General features: G+C 42.0%; 3 protein-coding genes across 7 annotated transcripts; 2 read left to right on the forward strand and 1 right to left on the reverse strand.

The window, feature by feature from the left end:
* Positions 1-631: 631 nt before the first annotated feature.
* LOC112293785 (uncharacterized) lies at positions 632-6,238 on the reverse strand. Of its 5 annotated transcripts, none has more exons than XM_090256758.1 (5): positions 5,690-6,238; positions 3,661-4,433; positions 1,738-3,446; positions 1,260-1,312; positions 632-963 (listed from the first exon to the last, which is right to left on the reverse strand). In XM_090256758.1, the coding sequence occupies exons 2-5, from the start codon at positions 3,797-3,799 to the stop codon at positions 747-749; spliced, it is 2,118 nt and encodes a 705-aa protein (XP_090112884.1). In that variant the 5' UTR covers positions 3,800-4,433; positions 5,690-6,238; the 3' UTR covers positions 632-746. The 5 variants fall into 5 exon arrangements, with proteins under 5 accessions (XP_090112884.1, XP_090112882.1, XP_090112883.1 ...); XM_090256756.1 differs by lacking the exon at positions 5,690-6,238 and adding an exon at positions 5,200-5,537; XM_090256757.1 differs by lacking the exon at positions 5,690-6,238 and adding an exon at positions 5,075-5,537.
* Positions 6,239-11,984: 5,746 nt separating this feature from the next.
* Positions 11,985-14,096, forward strand: LOC112293024 (chloroplastic import inner membrane translocase subunit HP30-2). The gene is made up of 4 exons (XM_024542056.3): positions 11,985-12,473; positions 12,943-13,070; positions 13,242-13,304; positions 13,937-14,096. The coding sequence occupies exons 1-4, from the start codon at positions 12,210-12,212 to the stop codon at positions 14,094-14,096; spliced, it is 615 nt and encodes a 204-aa protein (XP_024397824.1). The 5' UTR covers positions 11,985-12,209.
* A 141-nt stretch (positions 14,097-14,237) lies between these two features.
* Positions 14,238-17,832, forward strand: LOC141046361 (uncharacterized). Its single transcript, XM_073539772.2, has 2 exons — positions 14,238-15,831; positions 15,937-17,832. Exon 1 carries the CDS (start codon positions 14,238-14,240, stop codon positions 14,781-14,783), a length of 546 nt encoding a protein of 181 aa, XP_073395873.2. The 3' UTR covers positions 14,784-15,831; positions 15,937-17,832.
* Positions 17,833-18,246: the final 414 nt, after the last annotated feature.

An 18,246-nucleotide genomic window follows, 5' to 3' on the forward strand; every position in this document is an offset into this window, starting at 1 on the left:
AAAACATTTATCTTTCTAAGATCACAACTGAGACTAAACTGTTAACGTCCCTAAGCAACCAAAGAGTATACCTGATTCAAGGCAGTTGTGATCATATCACATCTGTAATAGATCCTCTATTCGTATCCAAATAAGAAAATAAACCGACAGAAGTCAACAACATAAAAATGAAACCCAAGTGCATGCTTGAATAAAAAAATAAACATTGATTTTTGTTTACATGTGGGTCTGTTCAAAAGTGTGCTGATTGATGCCATTCTGCTCCAATAGATGTATTTTACAGCACACATTTGTTCAACGGTGTATTCACAATAAACAAAAACTGTACCCATCTTCTGTTTTTAAGTGCCCACACGCCCACATGATGTCACTGCTATTAATATAGACGCATCCAAACCCTCACCTCTTCAGCTTAGTTCGTTGAGGTCTAATGGTTGTATGCACAGTTATATATATATATATATATATATATATAATCACACACAACCACATTCCTTGTCATATCAATATCCTACTAAGGAAAGGTCTTGCAAGTGTCAGCCATATGCAGAAAAAGATTCAACATTGATGTACTCGCACAACACATTGTATCAAAAGCTAGTACTTATTGAATGCAATGCAAGCAAGGACCTTTGGAAAATGCATTCCAAACTAGCTTGGATGCTTTTATGTCAATGGTGGGTTTACACAAGGGAGCAATACTTCTAGGTAAAATATTAACTGACAAAAAATATCTCAACTGATGCTCAACGCTGTATCAGATTGAGTGTCCTGGAAAAAGGCCATTTGTCTATCTTCCGAGACAAAATTGTAGTGGGGATAATTTCCTCCGCTTTACGCACACGGGTCAAACATGTACCAGGCAAACCTTTGGGTGATTGTTGGAGAAGGCGACTCAGTCCCACAGAGCGCTCCCTTTCGGATCCCGTTGTGTCGGAGTCTCTTAGACATGTAAATGCTAATCTAAACATCAGGACAATACCGTGTTACTTTGAAACATCCTGTTATCATTTGATTACAAGCTCAATGCAAGTATGCGGTATTCATTAAGGATTTGAACTCCAAACAGCAAGAAATCTAGACGCCCGACTCAAGACAATGTTAGAGATCTACTCCCAAGCAACGTCATTAAAATAAACATTCCCTCTAACACGAGGCGCAATACAAATGAAAGTGCATGTTTCGAAAAGTCAGTAGAACAAAGTTGGAGAACATAAGTGTCACTGTTAAGCCTGAGAAAGGCATTGCGATCTACTCACTTGTTCAAACGGGCCTGAGCATTGTTGCACAAACGAGCGAATGACATCATGCCCTGATACCCGAAAAACACCCATAAACACCAAGCATGCTATATTAATACACTCCCCACATACACATTGGCCACTCATTGAAACAAATGCCCAAGCCTTAGGTCAATAAAACACGAAGAAACCTCTCATCAGAACTTAAGGAAAGGAACAATTTCATCCGGTCAGTGAAGGGCACCAAATTCTCAATCCCGAAACTGGGTTTCTAAGTACTCAACCCTGGTCACTAATACCTAGGTTGTAAACTAAATGCACACAATACCGAGACTTTCTGTTGGGGGTGTGATGCGCTGGAGAGCAAGTAAAATCAGCTCATTTCAAAAGAGCAGACGTGACCATAAACTAAGTTCATTGTGTCAAATTGAAACAATGTAGGAAAAAAGTGCAAAACAATGTTATTGGCAGCAAAGAGAATTGGATGCAACTTTACCTGAAACTGAAATGTCATCGGCAACCGTTTCGGCCACAGCTCTTGCTGTTCCATTCGCCCAAACTCGCGCAACTGCTGAGCAAGCTTCATCTCTCCATTCTCTCTCTTCAAAGATTCAATAACTTGTTTCATGAAATATTTGTCAGCTTCCAAAGTTTTCAAGCGATTTGTCAAGTTCTCGATTTCTTCTTCCACACCTGAGCTAGTGTCGTCTCCCCTAAGCGAAGAAGAAACCCGTAGGTTCTTGTACCTAACCTTCCCTTGTAAGTCCTCCCATGGAGAGTCCTTGTCTAAGTCGTCAACGTCTTCATCAAGGTGTGCAGGGTGAATGAAGCATAAGGGCTCTGGTTCGCTCTCGTAATCCCTATCACCCCTATCAAAACTATGCAAATCTGGCTTGCCAAGGCGATCTGAAGGGGTTGTTGGGTGCGGCTCTGCACTTGAAAAATTGCGAACATAGTCCGCATCTTCCGTTCCAGGCCCCAACTTCTGCACCTCATAAACATCATGCACGAACAATGTTTCCTCCGAACACTGTTCTGTATCATCGATACCCTTGCACATTTCATCATCAACAACTTCGTTGGTGCCAACGCAACTACGACGCCTATCATAGATGCCTCCGTCTTCGGCATCCTCTGGGGACACATTAAAGACCCGCTCTTCGTCACCCTGATCTTCCTGGAATAGTCTACGTCGCATAGAATGATCTCTTGTGAGAACTCTCGAAGGTGTCTCGTTCTTACTCGATGATAGTGAGTCTGTGCCTTCTTCAACATCATCACTATGCGCTTTAGACCTAGAGTCACCGCCACTTCTATGCTTGGTAGATGATTGTAAGACAGGAAGTCTTGCCCCTTGCTGTTGCTGTTCAAACTTTCGGACAAACTCTAAAACGGAAAGCCTTTTCTCTTCTATCCGTCTTTCCTCCTTGGTTTGGTCCAAAGTCTTTAGCGACACTTCCTGAGCACCCCATCTCCTTTTCAGGCTGACGTACCCTGTCAATTCATGTTTTCCATCCTCTCCCTCGTCGGACTTCCCAACCTTGCTCTTCAAGTTAGCAGGAGGAATCCTGGAACCATTTTCACGGCCTGCCACTTTGGGTCTAACACCTATTTGAGCCTTCTCAAATTCAGCTTCGATACCACGACCTGCGTCAGGTATTAATGCAGCGTAGAGCTGGCTTTTGGTGGTGCTAAACTTATCAATACACTTTGGTTGCTCTTCTTTCACAGCCCTTGGAGTCACAATAACCTTTCCGGTTCTATTTAAAATTGGTGATTCAGAGATCGCATTAGGTTTCAATGATTGTCTCCTCTCTTCCTTCATAACAGAGTCTAATCTTTCTCTGCACACACGAATTTCTTCTTCCAACGCAAGCTTCTCTTCCTCTCGACTCATGAGAAGTTCGTTCAAGGCTTCAATTGCCTCCTGGTCATACATTGCCTTCTCGAGGACCATCCGCTGGAATTGCCGAGCCTCCAGTTGTACAGCAGCTTTCTCCTCTTGCAAACGAGAAATCATTGCAAGAGCTTCACTAGCAGCTGTTGCGGAGAAATTCCTCTCCTTTTCCAACTCGCTGTACAGAGCAGCCAGTGTTTCACGTTCACACTGAAGAGCTTCATAAAGTTCCTTGTCCTTCAAATCTTGGTCTCTGTCCCTATCTTCCTGTTCTTGATCTTTGACATTCCTAACCGGTGAAATGTAACCTAATTCATTCTCAACACTTACATCTTCAGACGCAGACTCTGCCAATGAATCCTTAGAAATTTGACCTAATCTATTATTTACTGCACTATCTGCAGCAACTAGCCCAGCAAAGTTTTCCATTGCGACCTAGAAAATATATCAAATAATTGGTCTTTCTCAATTTTCCTCTCAATCGATTACGACAAGAATTTGGAGGGTTTGAGCCAACTCTACCTAGAACTCGAAACGCTGCGTAATGAATAAAACAAAAGACAAGAACCACAATGAATTCGACTACACCCGCAAAAGCTTGCAGGGAAGAAGCTGGATTCCAGTCCAAAGGGATGTCAACTTGTTGTCCTCTCCATGCCATCTCCAAGCGGATTATACCCAATGAGACGTGCTACAATCCATCCACAAATTCATCCTTCCCGTGTTTTCAAGGACATGTCTCCCCATCGTGCCTCCTCAAAAACTAATATACTAAATCTCACTATCGAGCAGGAGTTATAAAACTTGAAGTGACCAAAAATTCGATCACAAGAATCTTAAATGACATCCTTTTTTAGAGCCAAATGTGCCACTGTTAAGGTACTCCACAGCAAGTTACTTGCAATTTCAAATCAAAATGAGCGGCTTCCAATTTCCAGTTACTACCCAAACACGACGATGAGTTCCGACTCTGCTCCACAGACAACACTCATGCAAATCCAAGGCATCTGCTACCTTTCTCCACCTTCGAAAACACACTAGAACTGTAATACTTCAACTCGCAATGGCAAGCGCAATTCCACCCCCTTTGTCTTTCTCGGTTCCGGCACCACCACACCAGCTGCGCCTCAATTTCTCGACACGAACTCCACGCTCTTTGGAAGTCAAGAAGTCAAGATTGAGCTATAATTTCATATAGTTGAGTGACCAAACCCTCTCAACCCGGCACAAAGACACTCCTTGGGAGATATACCCCAAAACTCATAAGATTATAGACCAATTAGAACGTTTCCAGCCTGCACACACGATGCAAAAGAGAAGTGAGATTCTCCAGCCAGGTAGCTCGGATTGAACACAAACAATCAAATGGATTCTACTAGGATAATTTCATAATTTTTCAAGTCACCGGGACCATGACTACATGATCCACTGAGGAGATACGAGGTTTCCTCCTAGCTTATCCTGGCCAAGATCACCCAAGCTTCAAACGACTTGAGATTACTGACATGGCACTAATAGCCGCTCAGATTGGGTCAAAAGATACGCTCTAAGGTTCTCCACTTCCACTATATTGAAGGTGAGGTTCAAATTAGGATTCTTCTAAAATTCTGGAACAGTCAAAGACCTACTTCTGACGTTCCCCATACAGATTGAACTCGCAGTGTGCCCGCTTCCTCCTGCCGCACAAAAGCGAAACTACATTCTAGCCTCCTCAACGGTCCGAACATTAGGGACTGCTACAAAAGATGCAAAAAAGGACGCGTCAATTCCACTGCTGATCGAATTAGCAACCAATCCGATACCCAATGCAATCCTGGTGCGAAACTTAGGACACGCAAACGCCACCTCAGACACTCGACCCAGCGCAAACCCACCACCCCACTCTCCCCCTCAGCCCAGGCGAACCCCCGATCCCGTCCCTACGATCCCAACCCACCTTTCCATTCAAACCAACAATCCACAACCTCCCAAACCTTGCTCCGCCACCATAAACCCCGCCATCGAATCTCTATCACCGCTCCCTCAATTCAACATTAGGGTTCAAAAGTCAAACTCTCCAACCTGCAAACCTCAAAAACCCCCACAACAACTCCAGCTCCGATTCCAACAACCTCCCAGAAAGCGCAATTGCGACCATTGGCGAGTGGGTTCGTCCCATCCAACCACTTTCTTGAGCAGTGCGCGTGATTACATCGATCGGGGCGAAGGGGAAAAAAACTGCTCAGTGATGGAAAAGTAGAAGTAAGGGAATGGAGAACGTGGACGCAGCGTAGTTCCAGCGAGCCAGGCAGGCAAACAGCCCCACCAGAATCACTCTCGCTCTCTCTCTTTCGATCACTTTCTCTCACTCCCCGTCCTTCCTGGTCTGCTGCAAACCAGCGCGTGCCATGGACCGAGCAACACTCCCCCCCACGCCGCAACGCCTCCGCGCTTCCCCGCCCGCCGAAATGTTCCCCTCATTGGGAACGCGTCGCGTCCCTGTTCTCTTACCAAAACTTCAGTTCTCACTTATGGATTGTTCATGCCTGTGCGGTTTACGGTGGAGTCAAACCTGGAGGCTAGGGCCGCCGCTTTGGTCCATTCGCGCATGGATTTCTTGTGCCACGCAGCCAGATATTGCTCCAGTTTTTGGCGATTTATGGGTCACACAGCTTTCATCTCATGTCTGTGACAAGCGCAAGATTTTTTTCTTGAGTGTTCTGCATGACCCACGTCGAGTTCGAGCGCTTGGAACTTATGGGTATTTGTGTTGGCTATTGATTTTTCATGTGTGAGACAAGCTGCGTTGGAGAATTTGTGAATAAGTTTGTTTGAAAGATGAAGTGGTCAACTCAAGCGAAGCTTTTGCCTTGTGGGGATCTCGCTTGGCGGGAACATTTCTTGGGAAAGGTTGTTTCTAACCTACGCATTAATTGAATAGATTGATTCAGTGCTTCATTGCTCATGGCATTCCTCTATTCTCTCCCGAAACTTTAATGTGGTCATCAACAATAACTGAGGAAGTAGATGATTCACCAGGAAGACTTTCGCTTCCTTCAAGCTTCTAATCGTAACCATCTCTTCAATTTAGCTGGAGAGAAGACTTGGTTCAATTTTCACGGCCTCTGAACATGAATTAGCAATTTGTTGTCAATAATGACGGTTCAGAACATGTACAAAAGCCCCCCCAAACCTGTTGCTGCTCTGTGAGTCCCTTCATGTAATGGAACGTTGCTATTATGCGAGCTTGTGTCTCTGGTTAGGGAACTATCCTGATTGGGCAGGATAATCAAAGATCATTAGGAAGGTAAGGAGCATAATTTTTTAAGCACACCATAAGCCATGAATGCGCCTTCAGATATCTTATAATTTCTCGAGACTCAATTTCAGCTAGTTTTAAAATAACACCATACATGATACCTTGAGGGTATTTCGATATCATATGCCATTTACCCAAAAATACTGGTAAGATGAGCAATACAAGTGAGAGCCACTACAAAAAACTGATTTTAAGAAATACTCATTCAGCGAATTAGCCGCATATAATGCACCGATACAATGGCACAGGGGACTGTTGTGCAATGTCAAGTGTTTAAGCAATGTGGGTTAAAAACCACAAGTGACTCGGTCTGTGTACACGTTTGTTTTTTTTACTTCTCGAAATCTCCGACCCACTTTTCCGATTACAGCTTTTTAGACACAGCAGGAGTCCACCATCTGAGACCAAACTTGCATTCATCAGAAGGTGGGGCCGCGCGTGCCCGAGCTGTCACGATATAAATCAATGCACAATTGCAGGGCGGGCACATTAAGGGCTGACAACACCGCCCTAAATTCCTGCTCAATACAACGCCTCTCTCATTGCTCCCCACTATCCATTTCCCAGCAAATGCGAAGTTGACATTGCCCCACACCCCTAGTTCAACCTGATTCGCCTCATTTACTACGCCATGGAGTCCTAGGAAGCTGCTCCTGATTCTGGATGAAAATATAGGTCACTCGGAGCATTAACTGCTTTTTTGCATCCACTGTGGGTTCGCGTTTCGGATGATGCGGAGCGTTGATGAGCCCCCTCATTGGAATTGGATTGTGGTGCAGAGTCTTTGCTCTTTTTGCACAGTTTGTGATCTGCACATGATTGGGATGCTTGCTGTACTGCTATTCGACTGCTTCTCCGATGTTCGAGAATCAACTTTGTTCTGAAGGGCAAGGAGCCAATGCATGGGGAATGTAAGGGTGCACTGCAAAGAATTTGAGATCCATGGTGGTCCGATTATTTCTGGAGAATACATTTTGTGTTTGTGACCATGAGGAGGTTATGCCTTTTTTCTTTTCTTTTTTTCTTCTTTTTTTCTTTTTTAAATCCATGGCTAATTCTGTTTTGACCTGAGTCCAATGTTGGAAGTGTGTTGTGGAGGAATGATGTATTTGTGCCATTCCAACGGTGAGATTCATGTCTATTTGTTGTACTTTTCCTCTCTTCCTTGATTCCTGCCTAGATATTTGATCTACTATCGATTGGCCATCAAATCAAGGATTTTGAGAAGTGGTGGAGGAAAACATTGTGTTGGTGATGATTTACAGTCTAAATCATTTGAATAGAGCACAACATGACAATTAAGAAGATATATTTTTGATACTTATTATGCTTTGTAATATGATGTTTCTTTGTTATTATTAAAGAAATATATAACAATACTTGTTATATTTTGTTACACAATTATGTTCTTATTAGTAAATAATAGTTTATTTTTAAAAATATTTTTAAATGTATTAGCAATCCAAACTGTACATGTTATATTTTCATAAAAAATAAATTTAGGTGGATATCTCCCATTTGACATGTGGACATCCCTTTATAATTGCATAGATAATTCCCATGCCACACCAACAATACATCATCACTACAAGTTTTTAAACAAGCTAGATATCAATGAGGGTGAAAGAATAAAAACAATGCCAATAAAATAGAAACATTAATAAAATGTAAGTTAAATAGAACAAAAAATAAATAAAAAGATGAGAGAAGATGTCTATATAGTGGTTTTATTGGATTGACACCTCTATTTTAGTGTTGTTTTGTCTACTTTGATACCTTCTATGCCACTATTGTTTGTATGTTGTAGATTATTGTTTTTGTTTTTACTTTTATGTATTTAAACTTTTCAAACTTAGTTATGTCTATATTATTGAAAAACTTATAATAACAATGTATTGTTGGTATAGCATGGAAGGAGGGGTAGGGGGGAGAGAAGAGGGAGAGAAGAGGGAGAGAAGTAGTGAAGGGACAATGTATGGTTGATGCAATAAAAAAAGAGTGTATACAATAAAAGTGAGATCTCTACCTAGTAATATCTAAATTTAATTGACTATATCTTTATTATTGATAAAAAATTAATTAAAGATTTTATCCTTCTAATTTTTATGCAACCATCTTTAGATTTAAGTTTCTTGTTCTTTGGAATAATTTAAATAATAATTAAATATAAAAGTGAATAAAAATATTTTATTTTATTTATAAAATTTAATCTATTGATCTTAAAATTCTTTAGAATAAATTTGATTATTTATTTTATATTAAATATTTAGTTAATTTTTAATTCTCTTAATTATAAAAAAATTAAATTAATATTTTTTCTATTATTTTAAAATACCAACATTGATACAATGAAAATAAAAATTAATCAAAGAAATATTAATATTGATATATTTTTATATCATTATCTAAATCTTCCATGTAACAATGTAATTATTAATGTAATAATATGTTTTTGGAATAATTAAAACTATGCAAAACATGTCTATATATATTTTTGCAGATATATATATATATATATATATATATATATATACTATTTTAAATTTTATTTATCATATTTTAAATTTCATAATAAATCTTCAAAATCTCAAAGCCTTGCCTCTTTTATTTTATTTTTAATTCTACTTCATTCTAACTATCTATGTAATTTTATCCTACAAAATAACTATATTATTAAGTATTTTTATAATTCTTAATGCCTAAATTACCAAAATCCAATCTTATTAATTAAAAAATAAAATCACATGAAGTTTAATATTTATAATATTTATTACATGTTTTTAGAATTAATAATAATAATTCATTATCATCTCTATGTATTTCTTATTTAATTTTTTTTTCAACATATCTTATTAAAATGCATTTGAAAGTACATGCTTTGAAGGAATTAGCTGGGATCAGAAGGCATTGTAGCAAGTTCAACATGAAAAATAATTTTCTTGACATATTTTTCAAAAATATGTCTTGACATACTTTTCATTAATGTACCAAAGCTACATTAAATTTACTATTACTTTTATAAAATTACTTCTAAATTTATCGTTTTAGATGAATATTGTTTTACTAATTATCATCTATAAAGGTTGAGTTTAGAAAAAGGGTTTTATTCCTTGCTTAATATCCAATGCTTACCTACCATTCCAAAAGTTTGAAAGAAGTATAATTAATAGAGAATATAATTCTTTCTTAAAATATATATCATTAAATTTTAGAAGTATGCTATGTACTAGAAAGTCTTGCAAATGTGGTAGAGTAGAATCTTAGTATCTATGAAATACCAACATTAAACCTAAATATTAGCAAAGTTCACAAACTTAAGTTTTATTATGAGCTTATTATCTAAATGCTACATTGTATGTAATGATATTAAATCTTTATTTGAACTATGCTCATCAGCCTTATCATTCTTGAAATATCTAAATAAATAACCATACCCGAAAAAAAATTGAATCCACTTGAATTTCAAAATTGAACAAATATTTACTACAAATGTCAACCCTTTTATAACTTCTAAATTCAGACGAACTTCTTGAATGTTGGTCATTACGTGGTGATTGATCCAACTCTTCATTTGGTGAAATATCCCCTAATAAAAATATTTACTCCCACCCATTTCCGAACTTTGCCACTTGCAATTACCCCCCAATGACAGAAGGCAGTTGAAAATTGAATCCTATGTATTTAGTGCCTTGGGAGTTGTGAAAATTCTGTTGGATGTGTGTGTGCCCTCCGGTCCAAGTGCAGAAGTCTAACGGTGAATCGCCGAGCGTTGTAATTTGGCCTCCATCTGCACTCTGAATAGAATGTTCTCCTACTGCTCGTGGAAGCTCTGTTCACGTTTTGATAAACGTAAACATTTTGTTTGAGGACCCAGATCATGTATGGCCGTGTTCACCTGTACATTGACAGTGAGACTGCAAAGAAAAGTACAGATACAGGCAAAAAAAAAAAAAAAGAAAAGAAAAGAAAAGAAAAAGACGATTTTTATATTTTTTAAACGGAAACTGCTCAAAGGGGTTCAGACCGTTAAACGTTGACACATCACATGACTATGAAAGTCCAACTGCGAAAGGACTACGTTGACGGAGAGCCAAAGCGGGGGTTTGAGGGTTTGGAGCAGACACAAAAAATTCACCGTCACCGTTCCTGGCTAAGAATTAAACTGGTGTATGTGTGTGTGTGTGTGTGAGTGAGTGAGTGAGTGAGAGAGAGAGAGATTAGTTTTGAGTTATTTTTATTTTATGTTTTTGTTGTTTTAATCAACCACAAGAAATACAACCTGAAGCATATTTGGGGGTTTTGGACGAATCCCGCGAATGGCTAACATTTGAATCGAAGATGTGCACGCCGTTCGCACGCCCTTATCTATCACTTGCACGACGCTCTCGCACAACGGCTCCCATCACCTTGGCCATGTTTTCTCACCCCTGTAAATTTAGATGCCAACGTTGACGGTGGGCGATTTCCAGATTCATGTCTGAAATATAACCTCCAGAGGTGTCGCTCGTCATGCTAGATTTGGGCTCCTAGCGTCTGTGGTATGAATTTGCGTATCGAGAGGCTCCCGATTCTTGGCAGGCTAATTTTGGCGTATACAGCGGCGCATATACTACCATTACCTTGCTTCTAGGGGGTGGAGGATTTCTACGGCTCCTCGATGGTGCAAGGAGAGAGGTCGGGAAAGTCGAATACCAGCTTCTTTTCGCCACACTTTGTTAACGGCGACATTTGTTGACCCAGGACAAAAATTCTAGTTCCTTGAAAATGTGTTGTCGTGAACGCAACAACATCCGCCAAACGGAACCGACGTTCATCAGCTTCTGCGATGGAAGCGCAATCTGCTTTGGAGAATGACCTATCGAGACTCAACTCCGTTCCCAAGGCGCTGCGCCGTCGCGCTGGGGCTCACATCCGGCCCACAATTTCTTCTCCTTAACACCAGTATATGACACAAATTTGAATCTTCTTTACATTTTTACTTCGACATTCCCAGGTAAAATTTACGGTAGATATTTTTTCCAAGTGATTGCTGCGAAAATTATTTGCTTTTCCAAAGAATCAAGCGAAGTTGAGGAGTTGTCACAGGAACACATTCACGACAGGGAGTGAAATCAATTTTCATTGCTTAAACCGTTAATGTGAGCATCCAAATTAAGATTTGAGAAAAGTTGATTGAGTGTTGGTACTACACATGTTTTGCACAGACATGTTGGTACTAAGTGACCATTGCCAAGGTTTCAAAGATATTTTTAGTCATGCCCATGATGTAGAATTAACAGTCCAGTCCTAGACAGACCAATCTTGTATTAAAATTCCGCATAAAATATATTCATTAATGATGTAATCTTCTTAACTCTACGCATGTTAATACTACAATTGCTGAACATACTAATATGTGTTCTAAAAAGATGTTCAATGAAATTCTCTACTAAAATCTGAAAATCCTATTTAATCTCCCCTCCAACCAGTAATCTCAAAATCTTCAGAAGACATAGTGGAGACGCTCCCAAACACAGCAGGAGATTAGACACTACACATAAATACATCAAAATCTGTGATCGGTGAGACGTCCTGATTGAGAATCGAGACCGGTGTTGGACATGACATCAGGATTGAGAACCGGACTGGGGTTGCTCCACTGCTTCCGATGAGCCCCAGATTAACTTTTGGATTGTGTTGTGGAGTTGTCGCCAATGGCTTTTGCAGCGCTTTCGTCAAGCTTCTGAGCTTGGCCTTGGAGCTCTAGGGTTGTTGGGTTTTTCGAGGAGCGTCTATGATGCAGGCTACGAACAAAACGGATGGGAATCCCATCCAGATGATTCAGCTCAAGGTGAAGCAGCTGGACCAGGATGTCAAGGTATGGCTGAAGAAGCAGCCCGCTGCTGTGGAGGTAGCGTTGGTCACAGCAGGGAGCGCTGTGCAAGGTGGTGCTATAGGCGCGCTCATGGGGACGTTCAGTGCAGATGTGGTCTCTACCATGCCAACTCCTTCGCCTCAACTTAACCCCGAGGCTGCTGCCTCGCTTCAGCAAGCCAAGGTGGGTCTCCAGGCTGGGATTTGTGGCTATCGTGAATCGGGATCATGAAATTGTGACTGGGAATTCACTGGATCCTTCAATTTAGGGCTTCTCGTTTCTGGTAAAATTCGTGATTTGTGCTTGTTAATTGTATTCTCGCTGAATTATGAGATCTTTTTACTTCTGGTTGAGTGCCTTTTCGTGATTATGGTTGTTCATGAATCGAGGGGAGTTAATCTTTAGTAAATTGTCATTCAATTCTGTATATTGATTGGTTCAGGGGTCTTTGTTTTGAATTGGCTTGCATGCTCGTGTTTGAGGCAGGACATTGGTGTGTAAGTAGGATTTCGTACTTAAACCATAATCGGAACGAACCCTGGAAAGTTGTGAACAGGTTGGAAGTTAACTTGGAGAAACCGCAACTTCTTTTTATTATCCCTTGCTAAGATTCAAGAAGAATGCGATAACTAGCTAAGAATGCGATAACTAGCTCAGAAGTGAGGACAAAGACTACTTGCGATCAAAGATTATGTTGGAGAAACTTAATTTGCAAAAGTACGAGAAGAACTTCAAGAAGGGCATGTTGACAGATTCAACTCTTCATCTTTTAAATGACAGGTTTGTTACTGCTACATATACTTTTAACCTATTTCTTTTCCACAACACAACTGTGAAAAGAAGGTCATTGGGTATGAAAGCTAGTTTCGTGGAGAACTGTGCTTTTTGGCATAGTATAATCTTTACTCAATGATACTCGAGGCTGAACTTGGTTTATGTTGGTCTGTGCAGTTCTTTAAGAGATGTACAGATTCCACCAGGACCCAGGCTTCTGATTTTGGATCACTTAAAAAGGTGCGTTTAGCTTGATCTTTCTCATTCCTGGCCAATGCCTACTTTATGTATTGATTTATTGGCTCTATCTTTCAACGTCATTCCTGGCCAATGCCTACTTTATGTATTGATTTATTGGCTCTATCTTTCAACGTTTACCAGATGCATGAAGGATACATCTCTTGACCATGGTATATTAGAACGTTCATGCTGCCAATACTTCTTGCGGCTCTGTGTTACTCTATGCTTATATACTTATAAAACTTCTGGCATTATTACAGGTTCGAAGACGTCGCAAGAAGATCTAGCTAATGGTTGCATGTCATTTCTTGGGAAGAGTCGAGACGAGATTGTACCTTACCGTTTTCAAAAATTAGACTTGACTTTGCATCGATTTTTCTCGCATTAGTATTGGACTGAGGATGAGTGAACATGGTCACTTCTCAATCCGCAAAGCCCTTTCACATCATTAATTGGATAGTGATCTGAATATATTGTCATTACTGACGCACTTTTGGTGAGAAGTTAAGGAATGTCTTTGCCACTATCTAATCGATTGGAATGGATGCCATCTGAGCGTTGCTTACAGCGTTTTTTTCAGGGTTAGCAGTTTCTTGAACGTAATTACACCTAATTTTTCATCCTCTTGTCAGGTTATGCGATGCCTTTTGTGGATGTAACTTGAGCATGGCCCAGGAGTGGAGTGAAGGAATCTTAGGGAGTACATCCACAAATAGCAGCAAGTGCATCTACATCCACAAATGCTGGAAGCCTGAGCATGGCCCAGGAGTGTTTTATTCAGTGGGGGAATAAAATACAAGATTGGGGGAATGGTGGTGCACTATAGACTGAAACTGAGATGGCGCACCAAAAGTGTGCCATATCATCTGTCGAGTCTAAATGCCAAGCCCTGCATATGAACCCTAGCCCTGCATTTGAACCCTAGCCCCGCATATGAACCCTAGGGAGGCGTGCATTTGGAAAGCGGTGCAGGGTTCACATCGGGTAGAAGGTGATTCCTGGGGCCAGGGTGACCTTGCAGGCGATGGGGAAGATGAGGTTGAGGGGAAGTCGAGGAGGGATCCAGACTTTCATGAGGATCCTCCGGCCCAGCCTTCTCGACAACAACGGGGACACGGTTGGCGTGATCTTAGGCACCAGCACTGGTGCAATGTTGCAGCGTGGCTCGGGCCTAACGCGTGGCCTTATGTGTGGCCTGAGCAGCTGAGCAGGGTTTGGCTGTGGCTGCACAAGAGGATGCGCGGGTGTGTGCAAGGCAGAGTCGGAAGCATGGGGTGGCTTCGAGTGCGCATTGAATTTGGGCTTGGGGTTTTTGGAGGTGTGCCTTGGAAGCTGTCTTGGCTTGGCAGGAAGGGTAGTTGCTGTCTTGGGGTTGATTGTGGGGGCAGAGATTATTGTCTGTGGGGGCAGAGATCGAGGAGTGAGGACGATGATGGTCCTCCTCTTGGGGGGCTGCTTGGAGATGGGCGCCATGGCTAGGGAGGAAGCACAAGCAAGGCCAGGTCCTCTACGAAGAGAGCAAAACAAAACAGGAAAATGAAGTGGAATGAAGGTGGAAGCGCACAGCATGCCTAGTTATAGGAACCCCTGGGACAAAGTGGAATGGAGGAGGGCGCAAGCACTGGGAGTTCCAATTGGAGTTGCAGTAGGAGTTCGAACTGGAGTTCCAGTAGGAGTTGCAGAAGCCGAGAGCAGCAGCAGTCCAGGGCAGCGGTTTGTGGAGCACGTGGAAAGGTTGTGGAGCATACAAGTCAGCGTGGAGAGCAGGGATGGGGAATCCACGGGGGCTTCTTGGTCCTGCTGTGTGCCTTGTTCGTTGGCCCCCGTTCTCGGTGGGAGGCGCGGAAGCGGTGATGAGAATTGCTAGGGCTCGCGGCATGTCTGATTTGGGTGAGAGAGCGAATGGAAGCGGGAAGAAGCGTCGTGGGGGAACGGCGTCTGATATGGGGGATGTGAGCAATTCCGGGTGTTGGGACGCTGTGCATTTGGTTGGCGCTGCGTGGGTGAGTGGACGGATTGGGAGCGTGCGATACGGGTGCGCATGGCATGGGCGAAACGGTTCCGTGGGGGTTGGGAAGTGTTATTGAGGTTGTGTTGTTGCGGAGATGCAGCAGGAAGCTGTGTGAGTGTGGTTGTGGAAGGTGTGCGGTAGCCGCGACCGTTGTGTGGGATGAGGCAGGGTTCCTTTTATGTTGTTCATGTTTTGTGGAGCGACTTGATTGGGTGTGCAGGTCGGGGTGTTCGATGGGGAGAGTTTGGAGCTTTGGGATCGGTGACGTTAGCGATGGTTTACAGAAACGTGGTTGGGTGATGTACCTAATGGAGGTCACCGCGGACGTTGAGGACTGCGCTGGTTGTATTTTGGATCGATGTGTTCCTGTGCAAAATGCGCAGATGAAGTGTGGTAAGTGTGCAGATGAAGTGGAGTGAATATAGCAATCTGGAGTTGGACACTGTTCATAGGAAATGGAGTCAAAGTGGAGTCGAAGTGGAGTGGGTACAGCATGAAGAGAGGCAAGGGGACGAGGTATTGTTTATTATCACCTTTCACCCTTTTATGCAGCCTTCTTTTGCAGCATGGCGCCTAGGATCCTGAAGCTGGTTTTCCTACTTCTCCTTTGCATGTCTCAAGCTTTACCAGGGGAAGGCTTGAGTGGGGCAAGACACAACTCGATGGGGACGAGGAAACATTTGATGCCTAGAATTCCAGTGCGGCTTCCTCTACCGGGTGCACTGCCTCTCTTGCTGCGTCCAAAAGTATTTTTGACTTTGGCTTGTAATTGTCAATTTTTTTGGAGAGTGTCGCTTTTGTGTGACATAAAATACGTCCAAAGCTCTTTGGAATGGTCGTCAATGAATGTGACAAAGTAGGATACGCCACCTAGAGATTTGATGGGGCAGGGGCTGCAAACGTTGAAGTGAATGATTTCGAGGATGCGGGAGGCTCGGTGTCGTTCTATTTTGGGGGTTGCTTTCCTACTTTGTTTTCTGAGAAAACATGTTTTACATGGATTTAAGAGGCCTGAAAATGTAGGGAGTTCGCGGTCGGCGTGTTGTTAAATTATTTGGGATAGTCATCGGCTGTGATAATGGCCCAGCCAAGCGTGCCACGTATGTCGCAATCGGATTCGGGGCAACATGAGAGTATCTCAATTGGTTTAGAGATTACGTCGATATGCGGATCTTATCTTGGGTCTAGGATCGTGGATAGATCAAGGTGGAATAGACCATTACCACGGTCTCTTTTGGTGTAGGCGACTAGAGAGTGGTCTTGTTGTTGGCGGATGAAGCATTCTTCGACGACAAATTCAAGACTCATGTTTTTATCAGCCACGTAGCCCACCGAAATGAGGTTTTTGACTATGCCAGGCTAAAAAAGAACGTTTCCCATAGACTTTATTTCTTTGGCAAGGTTGATTATGGATACATTACCGATTGCGGTGATGACTATATCCGCCAGCAGATCGGATGCGGTGCCCACTAGATGGGCGCACGAAGGAGAAGGCACGGTGATTTCCAGTGATGTGGTTGGATGCCCGGAATCCAAGTACTACTTCATTTTTGAACTCCTAGAATCAATCGAGTTGATTTCTAATTGAAAAAAACATGCGTCGACGATATGGCGGGTACAACGTTTTTGTAAAATCCAATGTTTCCATTCCTTTGCCCTGTCGATATGAGCTTTGATGTCGCATTCTCTTTCGAAGTGACCAGCTTCGCTGCAATACTTACAACACTCATTTCTGGGATGATCGGAACCGCATGTTTTGAAACGAGGTTGGTATGTAGATGATGGTGCTGAATTTGATCGCGATTGATACGTTGATGATGAAGCGATCGATCTACTATTCGATCGATGTGGTCGATGTTGACTATAGTGTGGATTTTGTGGTGTAGGAGATTGTGACCTCTGGGTATATCTCTATCCTGAGCTCCCTAATTCAAAAATCGTAGAACATTGACCAGATTGGGAATAAGGTTGCTGGTACGTATGGCCTCCCTAATGGTCGCGATAATCGCAATTTCGGTGTGCCAATAGTGCCTCGCTGGAGTGATCAGAATTTGATAAGTTCATAGACATCTCTATGGCAAGTATTTTGGACTCCATGTCTTCATAACATGAAAGTTTATCGCCATCCAGTGTCATTTGTTTAAAAAAATTCATACTTGTCAGGTAGGTTTTTGACGGTGGCCCAAACTCCAACATCTTCCGATAGATCTATATTTACTTCCTCTAGTAAATCCACTACTTCTTTCACATTGGTTAGAAAACTATCTATACTTATGTTTTTTTGATTTTTTCATCATGAAAAACTTTTCTATAAGCATGTATCTGCGAGGGCCGTTGTAAGTTTTGTACCTTTGTTTGATTTTTGTCAAACAGAGGTGCACTTCCTTGTACCTCCTTATGAGTCGCAGAGCTGCATTTTTGCATTGTTATTGATGGCAGTAAGGGTGCTAGCTCTTCTTAGCTGCTCCAAAGTGGACAGGGTTGTACAATACTAATAAAGTTTATCGCTTTGTAATACATTCTTCATTTGATACGCCCAGATCCCGTAATTGTCTGGCCTCTCTAGATGGTATTGTTTTGGAATCGAGCATTCCCTTGTTTGGTATGGTCGTTGAGCCACAACTAGTGCCTCAGACAGTGCCGGTTGTTCTCCAGAGTTGGAGCTGAACTCTGACGGCTCGTTCGGATCTGCGACCACTTGATCCACCATTGTGTGTTGAGTTTAATCGATAGAGATAGTGTTGCTTGAGGAAGAAACAACAAGGTGTGTTATCTTATCACTGCAAGGAAATCACCCCGTCTCTATTGGTCCTAGGAAAGTGGTTCTGGTACCATATTGAAACGAGAGTGAACCATGAAACACGAACAAAACAAAGGTGCCTCAAAGCGGCGGCGTAACATTGATATGAATAATAGTCACACAGTAATATT

Source organism: Physcomitrium patens, chromosome 16 (assembly GCF_059467195.1).
Source record: "Physcomitrium patens ecotype Gransden chromosome 16, ASM5946719v1, whole genome shotgun sequence".
NCBI classification, from domain to species: domain Eukaryota; kingdom Viridiplantae; phylum Streptophyta; class Bryopsida; order Funariales; family Funariaceae; genus Physcomitrium; species Physcomitrium patens.

Bases quoted from the DNA above. Each gene is read 5' to 3' on its own strand.
- LOC112293785 (XM_090256758.1), bottom strand. From the start codon at position 3,799: ATGGCATGGAGAGGACAACAAGTTGACATCCCTTTGGACTGGAATCCA. The intron at 3,447-3,660 runs GTAGAGTTGGCT...AGAATGAATTAG, and splicing joins CGCAGCGTTTCGAGTTCTAG to GTTACATTTCACCGGTTAGG. The intron at 964-1,259 runs GTGAGTAGATCG...CCTGATGTTTAG, and splicing joins GCTCAGGCCCGTTTGAACAA to ATTAGCATTTACATGTCTAA.
- LOC141046361 (XM_073539772.2), top strand. From the start codon at position 14,238: ATGAACCCTAGGGAGGCGTGCATTTGGAAAGCGGTGCAGGGTTCACAT.
- LOC112293024 (XM_024542056.3), top strand. From the start codon at position 12,210: ATGATGCAGGCTACGAACAAAACGGATGGGAATCCCATCCAGATGATT. The intron at 12,474-12,942 runs GTGGGTCTCCAG...TGCGATAACTAG, and splicing joins CCTCGCTTCAGCAAGCCAAG to CTCAGAAGTGAGGACAAAGA. The intron at 13,305-13,936 runs GTGCGTTTAGCT...TCCTCTTGTCAG, and splicing joins ATTTTGGATCACTTAAAAAG to GTTATGCGATGCCTTTTGTG.